The sequence below is a fragment of the Ursus arctos genome, unplaced genomic scaffold, assembly GCF_023065955.2.
Source record: "Ursus arctos isolate Adak ecotype North America unplaced genomic scaffold, UrsArc2.0 scaffold_26, whole genome shotgun sequence".
NCBI lineage: Eukaryota > Metazoa > Chordata > Mammalia > Carnivora > Ursidae > Ursus > Ursus arctos.
Window position 1 is genome coordinate 17,264,257 of NW_026622941.1, and position 15,051 is coordinate 17,279,307.

General features: G+C 38.0%; 1 protein-coding gene across 1 annotated transcript in view; it reads right to left on the bottom strand.

Moving 5' to 3' along the window:
* Window positions 1-235: 235 nt before the first annotated feature.
* Window positions 236-15,051, bottom strand: part of PLCZ1 (phospholipase C zeta 1) — a 47,033-nt gene continuing 32,217 nt past the window's right edge. Inside the window, exons 8-12 of the mRNA XM_026502330.2 lie at window positions 13,129-13,245; window positions 11,877-12,049; window positions 4,720-4,852; window positions 1,106-1,255; window positions 236-321 (exon numbers count right to left, since the gene is read on the bottom strand). Of these exons, the coding sequence (XP_026358115.2) occupies window positions 236-321; window positions 1,106-1,255; window positions 4,720-4,852; window positions 11,877-12,049; window positions 13,129-13,245 (659 nt within the window). The remainder of the gene's footprint in view (window positions 322-1,105; window positions 1,256-4,719; window positions 4,853-11,876; window positions 12,050-13,128; window positions 13,246-15,051) is intronic.

Genomic DNA, 15,051 nt, shown 5'->3' on the forward strand with positions numbered 1-15,051 from the left:
GCCGAGGCGCGGGAGCACTGGGTACAAGAGCGCCACATTGTCGGGACCCTCGGAACTGTTTTGCTTTCTTTTTTTCCACTGTTCTATGTTGCGTATTAAAGAGGGATTTGCTCAATATTTCTGTTTTTGTAAGTATGTTGCTTTATGCTTTTTAAAAAAGAAAAAAGGTGTAGGCATTCCTTTTGGCTGTTTTATTACGATGTCCAGCTCACGATAGGTCAGGCACTGTTAGTCGCTATCTGATGTACCACACATAAATAAAGAGGGCAGCAGGCTCCAGACTCTCGCCCAGTTTGGAAAACAGAGGAACACGTCGGTAACCTGCAAAAGGAATCATATCTAATTAGGACAATAAAAATAAATCCGCAGTGTTCTCGATAGTGCTATGAAGACTCTATCTTTACTAAGCATATGTCAAAACTATAACTGCATAGTTATATTCGTCCTGTATATTAATTTCCTACAAAAGAGAAACTATCTGAAGTTTCTATTCTGACTTCTTACTGCCTAACACTGAGCACACAGCTCACACTTCTCCTCCCTCAAAGTGCAGTGTGCTAAATTAGCCACCTCCCTTCTGCTTCACAGAGACTCCGTTTCCGAGGTACAGCTCAGATGGTGCTAGAGAAACACACATGGAGACACGGTAATTGGGGGCATAGTATCAGTCACCTCCGCAAGGGGACTGCAACATAAAAGTGGCCCTGAAAAGAGTCAAGGAAGGATGGTCTTGGGCTCCCAGGCTCCTCTTGGGCTGGAAAAATGAGTCACTGATTCTCCCTTCTCTTTGATGCCCATGCTTTATTTCTTTGTGGTAGTCATGACTACTCCTCATTGAAACAAAGGAGCAATGGTCCATGTAAAGAAATGCTCATACATGCCAAGTTTGTCTAATTTCTCTTCCTTGCAGTCCCAAACCACAATGCCACCTTCCACATGAGAACACACTTCTATAATAGACCCCTGAGAGAGAATATGTGTCCGTGCATAAAATTTCCTTTACATCTAACTGTCATGGGTAGAGCTATTTGGTGTATCAATGTGGGTCTTTGGTAAATGTAAGTTCTAATTGTTAGCATAATCATCTTACTTTTAGGAATATTACCTCTGTTCATGCATAGAACTGGTAAAGTATATTGGCCAAGAAATTCATTTCCGGTTATTAAACCTTGATTTTCAACAACAAAACGCATCAGAGCCAATTCTGGCACCTGAATAATGAATGTGAATGTTTCATTCCATCTTGGACAAAAAGCTGAAATGTAAAGGAAGATATCGTCAAAGAATCATAGACACTATCTCTAGGGAGTAATGCATAGTATCTGTTCTCTGAAATTTTTCTTTTCAACACTTAGTAATATTAATAGCTTATGTTTTAGAGCACTTGAATTTTTCATGCATCCAATGAGAAAGAAATAATAATGACAGTAACAATAGTTTTTGGGTTTTTAGTATTGCTGGGCAATATGATATGAACTTTAAGTAGATAATCTCATTTCATCCTTACAACAAATCCATCAGGGTTATTACTATCTACATTTACAGATGAGAAAACTGAGCCGGAAAGATGTTACGTAACTTCCTCAAGGTTTCAGATACATAGCCATTAAGTGGCAGGACAGGAATTCAAACATATGGAGTCCTATTTCAGAGCAGAAACATTTCACCTCTAGGCAATGAGACTGCTGTGTCTAGGCATTGTCCTAACAAAGGAGTTAAATAACATCATTTTTCTATACCGGCTCCCGTGATGGGAAGAGCTCCATAGACAGTTGTTGGCCTGAGAGCTAAGTGCTCCAAAGCCAGCCTTTGATCCTTCTTTTGAATAAGTGCTCATTTTAAAGTCCCAAGTTGATGAGTCATTTAGAACTCCAGCAAAATAATCATCCCAAACAAAAATCTCTTGCCAAATAAGAAATCCAAATTGTGTCACAAATCATCCAATACTTAAATATAATTTAATGGAATCAATAAATTCACATTCAGATCAAATATACAGTCTACTTAGATTCAGAGAGAAATAATACGCATTATTTTCACGTACAAAGGTAATGCTATGCTTGCTATGTCAATAGGTTTTGTTCTTTGAGTTACCTTTCCGGAAGCATTAAAGAATTTGTGGCTAATTATATTTTCTGTTTTCTGTGGTGCAGCTATGGTCACAAGCACACATTTACCAGATAGTAATCCAGGACGCAGTCTAAGCCCATGAAAATATTAAACCAATTGACTCATGTTGGTTTAACGAATGTATTGCCTTGCCTTAAGAAAAGAAATAATTCCATGGAGTGCAGGGGCAGGTCTAAGAGTCAATTCCTTATAGACACTTTAAAATGTCTGCACAAAATTCTCTCACACACGCATAGATGATATATATTACATGAGAAAGCCCTTTCAGCTGAAAGAAGAAAGAAAGAAGAAAGAAAGAAAGAAAGAAAGAAAGAAAGAAAGAAAGAAAGAAAGAAAGAAAGAAAGAAAGAAAGAAAGAAATGGAGGAAGGAAGGAAGGAAGGAAGGAAGGAAGGAAGGAAGGAAGGGAGGAAGGGAGGGAGGGAGGGAGGAAGGAAAGAAGGAAGGAAAGGAAGGAAACCAGCATACCAAATTTGGTAGTTATAAATATAATTTTCTCGGGCATGACCAAAACTGAAGAATTACTTCCACACCTTATCCAAATGCGATCTTTTTCCTTCCAGACTCTCAGTTCTCTTATTACACTACAATTACTCTAGTAGCTCAGCCATCTTAGAATCCCACTTGTCCAGCTCTCTAGACTTTTATTCCTGCTAGTCTTCCTCATACACGTCCTCCACTCTTTTTCTGATGCCATGGGCCTTCTTTGACTTCAATTCCCCATCCTCTAGCTATGAAACCATATCCTGACTCGATTTTGTATTTCTCATTTCTCTCCCATATACTTCTTCCCACCTAATCTGCAGAAACAATCTCTCTGAAGCTCAACTATGTTAGTGCTATATCCCTGTTAAAGACTTTTAATTTTGTTCATTTTCTACAGAAAAGCAGTACCTAACACCTTATCATGGCTCTCATGATTTTCCATGACCACCCCCAACATAACTTTCTCATTTTATCTCACACTAATCTTTAAGTACCCTGTATTCCACCCATCTTAAATTCTGTATTTTTCCTTAGCATATTTGAGTTTAGTCTTCTCCAGGTTTTAGGGCTCATATTATTCCTTTTGCCTTCAATGCCTTCATCCTCAATCTCTAAAAAATTCTATTCATTCTCCAAGAACCATCTCCAAATTTGCTCGTTCCACTACAATTCTCGTAGTTTCTTAAAACACTAATGACTCTATCTTAAATCTTATTGTATCTCACCTCCCATACCAAACTGAAAACGATCTACAATAGGGTTGTGGGGGCATACATAATAATACATTTAATAAACAGAGATTTTAAGTTTTTGATACTTATCACCAGGCTTCTAATAAAACAGGTTCAATATTATTAGATAAACCAAATTTAATTTCTGTAGGAATATTTCCATTAAACCCAGGGATATAATCTAAATTCTAACGGAAGCTGGAATCATATTATAAGGGGTGCACTGAATAAATAAATGTTCTGTGCATTTTGTCATGAAGATTCAAGTAAGGGGATGAAGAGAACAAGAGATAGGATACTATAAGCTTCCTGATGTAAGCAGTTACCATTTCCTGAAACTGCCCTTGTAGTACGCCTTCAACGCTAAGGCGTACAAATAAGGCAGTGAGTCATCACCAATATCCCTCCCCATAGATGACCTAGGATGAAGTAGCCAGAACTTCCCACATCTTTTTTCCATACTCTTTGCACCAGGGGGACTCTGGAGGACTACTCATGGTGTCAGCACAAAGGGCAGATGGTGGATATTATTGGAGATTATCACCCAAGAAAAAAAAAGACTAATACAACTGACCTGTTTTTCTGTCGGTGCCATTTAACCCGGCACATATTTCCAGACTCTGAAATGAAGCCTGCTATACTTTGAGAATATGCACCCAAAGAAGATTCTAGACTCGAATCAGTTCCAAGGTCTCCTCCAAGGTGACCCTGACTAAAGGTCAATCCCAGGAATCTACACTTTACTGTCCTTAATGATTTCAACCTCAACGAAGGTGTGACGCTGTCAGTCGTGTATTACATAAAACATCACGGGATGCTGGAACTGAAAATCTTACCCAAGTCATTTCTTCCATTCCTACATTTCCCTTCTGGCAAAAATGACTGAATTATGAATCCAAATATTGTATGAGTAGGTTTCTATGGCATCCTTAGCCAGAGCCAAAAGCCACAGACTTTTGATCTAAAATAATTCAAACAGTGAAATAAAAATGGGTAACATACTATATCAAATAATCATACGTTCTTTATTTTACACAAAGGCTAGAAGCTAAGTAGGTTTGCAGCCATCAAAATGTCCCTTTAATTCAGCAATACGGGAAGAGACATAAAAAGGAGGTCAAAGTGAAAAAAAATAGTAATTTTTCAGCTCAGTTAAATTTTTGTATCTGTAATCTGAAAATATATCAAAACAGCACATTGAATCATTATCAAATTGTTTTTACTGCATATAACACTTTGCTCATCTTGAACCTAATGCAAAGCCCTTGCCTTACGAATAATAAAGATGCCTCTAAATTCTATCAACAGATAAATTTTAAGTTTTCCAGCCAGAAGCCTAGTAGAAGTTCAGTAAAAATATATTAGGAGCTCACCATTTCTTTTAATTACACGAGTCTGCTGTTTCACATGATCATTTGGAACACCAAAAATTTCTAGAACCACTAGTGTGTCAGCTTTGTTAGATGATGAATGGTAACTGGGAGGTAACTGGATACCACTGATGAGCTGCACAAAAATATTTGAATGCAAAACTTTAGCAGGATATCAAACCGCATAATCCCATAATTTCAAAATAAAATATGTGTTCTAAAAAAATGATAGACTCTCAGTTCCCACAAAAAAATTAAAAGTGGAATATAATGCAAATTTTAAATTTTAACTTTTATCCTCAAGTGTCAGCAGGTGAATACTAGAAATATGTCTACATTATTCAATTTTACCAATATAATTACAGTAAAATTCACATTGTGTGAACTTTATAGTTCAACATATTTTTTTTTTATTTTTAAAGTCTTCGTTATGGTTGTTATAAGGCGTTGCTTGAAAGTATTGTTATAATCATAACTGTAATTCAGGCTGAATTACTCTGATAACATGAACTATCTTGAAATTCATTTTGTATGTAAACAGCCAAAAATTAGAAACAATAATAATACTACTTCTGAAATGTAAGAAAAAACACTGCATAATTTCCTATGACAACATTTTTTTGATAGTATAATTTATATGTTTGCATAACTCATGATAAAATTTCATAGTATCTATTATTGTCAATATTATCATAAGTAATGTGAGTCTGACAAAATCAATGATTTCGTACGTATATTAGGGACTGGGTATCAGAAGAACACTTACAATAATTAACAATAGTTTCATTTAACCATGTATTGGTCAAACTAACTGACTTGAAGCAAAATTTTGTCTTACTTTAGGGAACAAAGTCCAAAAAAAAAACCACTATTTCAAGTGTACTAATTTGTAAAATATACTAGTATAAAAATTAAGGCATAATTTCAATTTCTGAAGATTATAATAAAGAAGAACAAAATAAATAATTGAAAAAAAAGAAAGAAAGAAGGAAAGAAGGAGAGAAAACAAAGAAAAAGAAACAGAAAAAAGTGCCAACGTATAATTTTTCCTTTCCTATATCCACACATTATAACATTAGCTGGAAACCAGAGTGACTGTGCAAATATTTAACAACTATGGAATGGGTATTGATCAATCAGCATAACTAGACATCAGGGTAGTTAGAACATTGGCCATAATCAATAAGTACCCTGATACCACAGCCTCCCAGCTGAATATCTCCTCCATACCAATATGGAGAAGGTTCAACTTTGGTGCACTTGGTGTCCAAAAAAAAAAAAAAAAAAAAAAGACTAAAAAATAATAATAATTGAATGTGAGAACTGAAAGAGAATTTAGAGGCTATTATTCAAATACTTTCTACACTCTGATTCACAGAGCCCTTACAGGGGCCACCACAGAGATAGATGTCAAAAAAAAAAAAAAAAACCCTTGATGGTCAACTAGAGTAACTCTATTGGCCTTATGCGTAAGATTCTGAACTTAAAAATGGTTGTATCATTTTTATAAGTTTGAAAATGATTGACCTAATCCAAAACTCTCAATTTGCAGATGACAGAGATCAAACCAGAAATCTTGAAATGTCTTCATCAAGGACATAAAGTAATGGCAAAACTAGGTCTCTTGATTCCCAAGGCATGCCTTCCACAATTTGTATAAGTTGTAATCAAAGCTCTCCAGGATGATCAAAGCAAGAGAGAAGGACCCACATGGCTATGGCAGCAGTTTCCCGGGAAGAGCGTTAATCCAGCCTGTTTTATATCATGCTACTTACATCCCTATATGAGACCGTTCAGAAGCAAACAGGTGGCATCTGTAAACATCTGCGCATGCTAGTTATCTTCCATCTTTGCTTCCTCAATAAAAGAGCACATCTGTTCTCTTTACTACTCTTAACTTGAAAATGAAATCATTCAATTAACTTACACATATTGAGCACAGACTTTGTGTCAGGCACTGTGGATAAGACGTGAACAAAACACAGTCCTTATCCTTCCAGGGCCTCGGACAGGTCGGGAAGAAAGACAAGCGCTAGTAAGTAAACAATTACGGCATACCTCATGTTATGGAGCTTTGTTTTACTCTATTTTGCACACATCGCATTTTTCACAAACTGAAGTTCTGTGGCTATTCCGCATCGAGCACAGGGCACCGTTTTCCCGACAGCAGATGCCCACTTCATGTTTCTCTATCGCATTTTGGTAATTCTCACAGTATTTCAAACCTTTTCACTATTATTATATTTCTTATGGGGATCTGTGATCAGTGATCTTTGATGTTACTATTGTAATTGTTTTGGGGGTGCCACCAACGATACCCACATAAGACAGCAAACTAACACATGTGTGTGTTCTGACTGCAGATGGGGTGGAAACAGCAAGAGAACTACAATCAGAAGTGGAGCCTGAAGATGGGACTGAATTACTCCAATCTCATGATAGAACTTGAACAGATGGGAGTCGCTTCTGGTGGATAAGCAAAGAAAGTGGTTTCTTGAGATGGAATCTACTCCTGGTGAGGATGCTGTGATGACTGTTGAAATGACAACAAAGGATTTAGAAGACCGCATCAACGTAGTTGACAAAACAGTGCCACAGCCACTCCGACCTTGAGCAACCACCACGCTGATTGGTCAGCAGCTACCCATGTCCAGGCAAGACCCTCCCCCAGCCAAAAGACTGTGCCTCGCTGAAAGCTCAGATGATGGTCAGCCTTCCTTAGCGACCAAGTATTTTTTATTAAAGGATGCACGTTGTTTTTTTTAGACCTAATACTATTGCACATTTAATAGACTATAGTATAAACATCTGTCATGCTCCAGGAAACCAAAAAGCTCATTTAACTTGCTTTATTTTGACGTGCACTTTACTGTGGTGGCCTGGAACCAAACCAGCGATATCTCTGATGTAGGCCTGTATAATACAGCGGCATAGGGTAAGCGTCTGCAAGGTGTTATGGAAAAACAAAACCACAAAAAGAAGCCTAACTAATTTAGTGTAGGAAAAAAAAACTTCCCAAAAGAAGTGACCCTTAAGTCTTGAAAACTGAGTCTAAATGCATCCGGCAGGTGAAGGATGGAAGAATGATCCAGTCAAAGGGAAAAGCATATGTAATGCATGGAGGTGTCATATGGTTACAGAATAAGGTGCAAGACTAGAAGTGCTGAGAGATGGGCCTAGAGAATTAGGCTAAGCCCTGACTAAGAAAGCAAGCAGGACGCCCAAAGAAACATTAAGTAGGCATGATGAGATTAGCCCTGGAGCACGATGTCTCTGAGCAACTTGTGGATGATGAATCAGGAGGACTGAAACAGGCAAAACCCTTAGGAGGCCAAAGGAATAAATGTGATGACAGGTAACAAATTCCTTAAAAAGGCAGGGGGGTGGGGACGGTGGCAAATGGCATCAGACCAAGGGATTGGATAAGGAAGACATTTTGAATCAATAAAATTTAGAGATGGGACATGGGAAGTGACAGATGTGGAAGAGAGGAATGCTTCCCAATTTTCTAGCCTGAGCTAATTAACACAATGAATTCGGTGCAGTTCATTGACATTTAAAGAAAATAAGATTGGACTAGGAAGGGATGTTCAGCCTTTAATATGTTAAGCTTGACAGAACAAGGATTAAACAGGTAAGGATGTTTAGTAGGATATTTAAAATATGTCTTTACATTCCAGAAATAAAGTCAGATTAAAGATTTGAGTATTGTTGGTGGTTGAAACCATGAACGTATATAAAAGGACACAAGGAGAGTATTTAGTTTGTGATGAGGATTAAGAAAAAGACTTAGCCTAACAGACACATGAAAAAATGCTCCACATCACTGAGCATCAGGGAAATACAAATCAAAACCACGATGAGACATCACTTCACACTGGTCAGAATGGCTAAGATTAACAAGTCAGGAAACAAGAGATGTTGGCGAGGATGTGAAGAAAGGGGGAACCCTCTTACACTGTTGGTGGGAATGCAAGCTGGTGTAGCCTCTCTGGAAAACACTATGGAGGTTCCTCAAAAAGTTAAAAACAGAGTTACCCTATGACTCAGCAACTGCACTACTAGGTATTTATCCAAAGGATACAAAAACAGTGATTCAAAGGGGCACCTGCACCCCAATGTTTACAGCAGCAATGTCCACAATAGTCAAAGTATGGAAAGAGCCCAGATGTCCATCAATAGATGAATGGACAAAGAAAATGTGGTGTATACACACACACACACAGACACACACACACACAGACACACACACACACACACACACACACACACACACACACACACACTGGAATACTACTCAGCCATCAAAAAGAATGAACTCTTGCCATTTGCAACAACATGTATGGACTAGGTTGTACTATGTTAAGCAAAATAAGTCAGTCAAGGAAAGACAAATACTATATGATTTTGTTCATGTGGAATTTAAGAAGCAAAACAGATGATCATAGGGGAAGGAAGGAAAAATAAAATAAGATAAAAACAGAGAGGATGGCAAACCATAAGAGACTCTTAACTCCAGGAAACAAATGGAGGGTTGATGGAGGGGAGGTGAGTGGAGAGTATGGGGGAACTGGGGGACCGGCAGTAAGGAGGGCACATGATGTAATGAGCACTGGGTGTTCTATGCAACTGATGAATCGCTAAATTCTACCCCTGAAACTAATAATATGCTATATGTTAACTAGATTGAATTTAAATTAAAAAGTTTTTTAAAAAAGAAAAAGCCTTAACAATGTAAATACTTCAGAGTCAGGTAGAGTAAAGGAGCCCACGAATTCAAGAGAGAAAGAATCAGTTGAGAAGAAGAGAAAAGAGAGAGAGGGGAAGCCCCAAACGCACCACAAGGAGATTTGTGAGGAGTAGGAGGGGACCTTCCAAAGTGGCTGATTCATCCCTTTTTCTCACTAGAACAGCAACTACAGCGCCTAGACTTGGTGTTTAGAACAATGCAGCTTTTTGTATTTTTTCATTCACGCAAGAAGGCAACAGGGAGACACTGGTTCAGATGTGGGAAGATGGTGAAATACCACCCACCTTATAGTGCTGAAGAGAGCAACGGACATTTAAAGGTGCTAAAGGAAGTCAATGGAACTTAAAATATTAATGTATACTTTCTAGTTTATATCATAACCAGGAAGAGGGTGCCTGGGTGGCTCAGGCGGTTAAGCGTTTGCCTTCGGCTCAGGTCGTGATCCCAGGGTCCTGGGATCAAGGCCCGCATCGGGTTCTCTGCTCATTGGGAAGTCTGCTTCTCCCTCTGTGCTCTCTCTCCCTCTCTCTCTCTCAAATAAATAAATAAAATCTTAAAAAAAAAAAAAAGAATGCCAAAGTTATGATAATATTTTGCCAAGTAAGCTTGATGGACAATATTTTGCTGGATTCTAGAACAAGTGCCCACTAATTGATTTGCGGCTGCATCCAGTGCTGGAGGCAATTTCTACCTACATGGCCCTACTTTTCTACCCTATAGGCCCCTACTCTTAGAGTCACAAAATCTGGGGGGTGTGTGTGGCTCAATCAGTTAAGCATCCCACTCTTGATTTTGGCTCAGGTCACGGTCTCACGTTTGTGGGATTGAGCCCCACGTCAGGCTCTGTGCTCAGCACGGAGTCTGCTTGTCCCTCTCCCCACCCCCTTGCTTGCACTCTCTATCTCTCTCAAATAAATAAAACCTTAAAAAAAAATTAGAGTCACAAAATCCCTAACAACCAAGAAAAAATTCAGCTACGTACTTCACTGATACTATTCCCTTTAGTGGCCAGGATCATTTCTGTCTCATTGAACTTTGCTCTACTCTCTTTCCACATTAATCTCTGGAAAACAGCAACATCTCTTAAACCTCTATTCTCAGCCAGGACAAAAAGGCTAGGGCCGGAAGTGGATGAAAGTGGTCCCCCCAGTCCTGTGACATCAGGACAGTAAAGGAAGGAGCCGAGAGAGGAGGCTTATGAAGGGCATGCACTCTGGGTTGGAGCGTCTCCTGCGCTCTGACTGCCAGGGCACCAGAGCAGGGAAGCTCTCACCAGCCAGCACGGCCAGTGGCGCTCCCCTCAATCAGAACAGCAGACACGAAAATCCTCACCAGCGACAGCAGTACAAGGACCGAAATTCCAGAACAGAATCTGAAATGGTTCCTATGGTTCTAGGAGCAACGAGCTAAACCAAGAGAGGAACCAAAGAGCTCTACCCACCCAATTTGCTGCAAACCACAGGTACAGATACAATCTAAAATAGAATTGCTTATAACTAAGCGGAGAGAGGGAAAGCTAAGGGCTTTTCGGAAGATTCAGAGATATTAAAAAAAAAAAAGGAAATAAATATAGCCCTTAGGTTTTAGAAGAATAAGAAAGTTTTCAAAAAGTGTATACTATTGGAAACAATAAATTTTAGACAACTAAATATCCAATAAAATCACACAGGATCTAGTAAGACAGGGGTGGGGGAGGGGAAGTGTGCTGGGTAGAACACAGACAGAAATAAAAAGGAAGCAGGATGACGTAAATAAAAATTGGAGGGGAGAAACTGATAATGCAGGAGAAAAATGCACATCTACATTAGAATCAGTAAAGAATAAAATCAAATACGAAGGAAAACCAAAGGCAGAAAAAAAGAGACAGTGATAGAGGCGACAGGAATTAGTAAACACGCAGGCAGATACTCAAGAAAAGCATATGGATAACTTTTGGTTTCTAAATACTAATCAAAGAATATTCAGAGACAAGGGGCAAAGATCTGGAACTGTGAAAGTCTAATTCCGGAGATTAATGAAAAAGCAAAGAGCTCCTAAAATTTGCTAGTAAAATTCTATAAAGTTAAGGAGGGAGAGAGTCACATATCCACGTGGGTAACTAGTGGGCTGAACTCAGACTTCCTTATCACAATATTAAATGCCTAGAGACAATGGAATAACATAGACTTTGGAGAGGAGAAACTTTCAGCCTCAATATTTCTATTCACAAGCAGGTAATCATTCATGCAAAAAGTCAACAGAGAGATTTTTCAGATATGAAGAGGTCCTGAAACACCACCCACCTATAATATCGAAAAAGATGAACGGAAATTTAAGGGACGTTAAAAGAAATCAGTGGAACTCAAAATATTAATGCAGACTCTCTAGCTTATATAATAACCCCCCAAAAAGAAAAAGTTATTCATCTTACCCTTATCGTGAGTGTAACTGGATCAACGTCTTTGGGTGTTTCATTTGGATTAAACTGTGTTTCAATATCTCTTAGGAATTGTGGTTTCAAAATATATCCAGAACCACCATTATCCAAAAATTTCCCGTTTTGAAGATCCATAGGCAGACCAGGGGTCTGGAAATTTAAGGCCACTGTGAGAAAAAGAGTGTTTTGATATTGGCAGGCAAGAGAGGGTACAGCTAAAGAAACACAGTTCAAAGATTCACTGAAACTGAATCGTGGATTTTATATGCCCAAACATTTTAAGAGCCAGCATCATTAGCCAAATAATTCCTGATTTTTAAACATGTCTTCTTGCCATGTGTGTATTAATGTATGAAGGTGAGTTTTAATTTTTAAATTATTTTATGGCTTTGAGTTCTGTACGGATTACAGAGTAGCAACGCGCAGGTCAGATGACATCCAGGAAATACGAGAACAGAGAGAATCAGTACGCTTAGTGCCGAAGAAAAGACACCGAGTATATTTTAAATTATCAGGTCCAAAGAGATACTGCTATCACTTGAAGAGAAAGTGAGACACAAGCAGAGCAATAATTGCTGTTAAAGTATAGAAGTCCCCCCATAGAGGTTGGTAAGTAGCCACTGTATGCGGTACCATCCTCCACACCCCTCCACACCCCCTCACCCACCTATCCTAACCCCACTCTCTCCCTCCCTCCACAAAACTATGGGCCGTGCCACAATCCAGGAGCAGAGGGGTTCACACCTGCTACCTTCCGACTGGTTAGTGCCTGGGCTGTAAGAGTTAATCAATTGGAATAGGGAGAGACTGGTAAAGACAAGTAGCAGAGCTACGTAATCTCATTCACTTTGCGATACTGTGAATGCAAAAGCCGGTGTAAAGTATAAAAGGTAGAGGTCTCTTGATTCAAAGAGGCCCTTAGCATATCTTTCAAGTGAAGGATTTGATATTCACTGTCCTCTTACATCCATTTTGATGTCTTTTTTCCCTTCCAACACTTCTTATGCCAACTCCTCATGAATTTAACCTCCATGCCCCTAACCCTCACTTAGAGTTACCCTCTCTCACCCATTTAGGAATAACTTCAGCTCTTGAACCCAATGATCCATCATTATTGCCTGACCCCAAAACACCCAGGGCCAAAAAAATCTAGTTGGGAAACTCTTTTCATAAATCTTTCATTAACTCACAAAATGAACTTTTTTTATCTTATTTTTGCAGAAACTCAATATTCTATATAACATACCCATTTGACAACCTATATTCCAAAATTCTTGAGGATTAAAATTAGAGGAGTTTGCTCTTGTTGCTTTGGGATAAATTCTGGTAATGAACTTCCTGGTGTGAAGAATAAACTCCTGGGCTAAAAAAATATATATTAGAACATTGTGAAAGATTTCAAATAAATTACATAAACTGCTATGCTTCTATATAGTATATAATTCTACGATTGTTTCAGTACTTTGATATGTATGTTTTAGCAAAAATATTTGTTTAGCAAAAATATTTGCAATTCGTGGAAATCAAAATAAATCCAAGCCTTTATTTGACAGTGTAATTCACTGTTATTGACAAGTTAATAATCTTTATTACACAATTTTATGTATACTAATCACTCGAGGAAAAAATGATTAAGTAATATATTTGCTTTTCACATCCAAATTAATCTCCCTTTGACATTAGAGTATATAAAATTCCCAAAAAAAATGCATCCATCTTTTAAAACAAAAGTTGTATCTTTCTCTGTTTTGTCTTTTTTTTTTTGCTTTGGTTTTCCCATTAGGGCAGAAGCACATGTCAGTCATATAAAGATATATAATGCCATCCAAATTAATCCAGTTGAATAGCCAACAGATTCTCGGGGTTGAAAGGGATGTTAAAGTTATTCAGTTGCGCTCCCAACCCTAACCACCGCGGCGTCTTTCCTCAAAATTCCTTCAGTCTCTGTTTGCATCTCTCCATTGAAAGAGAACTTGCTACCTCCCAGTGCAGCAGTCCCCCCTTATCCATGGTTTTGCTTCCCATGGTCTCCATTACCTACGGTCAACTAGGGTCCGAAGCAGATTATCCTACTTCTGACAAGTCACCAGAAGTTTGCTAGTACCGTAACAATGCATCACAACGCATGTATCATTCATCTCATCTCATCTCATCTCATCTCATCTCATCTCATCTCATCTCAATGTAGGCATTTTATCATTTCATGTCATCACAAGAAGGGTGAGTACAGTACAATAAGATATTTTGAGAGAGACCACATTCACATAACTTTTATTACAGTATATTGTTATAATTGTTCTATTTCATTATTATTATTGTCGATCTCTGTGCCTAACATAAATTCAACTTTATCATCCTTATCCATATATATATATTTATATATATAATAAAAAACATAGTATATATAAGGTTCAGTACTCCACAGTGTCAGGCATCCACTGGGGGTCTTGGAAAGTATCTTTCATGGATAAGAGGACTACTATAGTTCTGATTATTTCAAATGTTTTCCTTACTCATATAAAGTCTATACTTACAGTACACACACACACACACACACACACACACACACACACACAGAGTCCACTTCTCTATTTTTTTATGTTTCTACTTACCTATTTTTGTAAGTTTCTATTTCTATATGTTCTATTTAAATCGCTTGAGATTCAAAACTAATTTGTACCCTTTACCATTGGACACCCTTCAAATTTTTGAACACAGATCTCATGTTTCTCCAAGGCTTTTATTCTTTCACTAAGTGAATCCTGTTCCCACAACGACTCCTGCTAATATGGTGACCAGTATTGGGAGAGACGATTACTGCCTATGGGCCACTACATTTGCTGGTCAAACTGGAATAGAATTGATGCCACCCTCATTCCCCATATTATTCTTTAGGAAGCATTGTCAAGTAAAAAATTATAATTACTGAAGTTAATTATTATAATTAACAGCAGCTCTCAATTTTAGAAGTTATACACTCCTTGAGAGAAAGTTTATTTTGAAGCTACTTGTGTATAAAGACACCATGCGTGTCCATCTGTCATGATCCCTTATCCAGCCCTAAACAAGATATTTATCTTTTGCTAAGATGTGTACTCTTCTGGATCTTAATTTTTCCTATCTACAAAGTGATAAACACAAATGATCACTAACGACCCTTAGCATAATA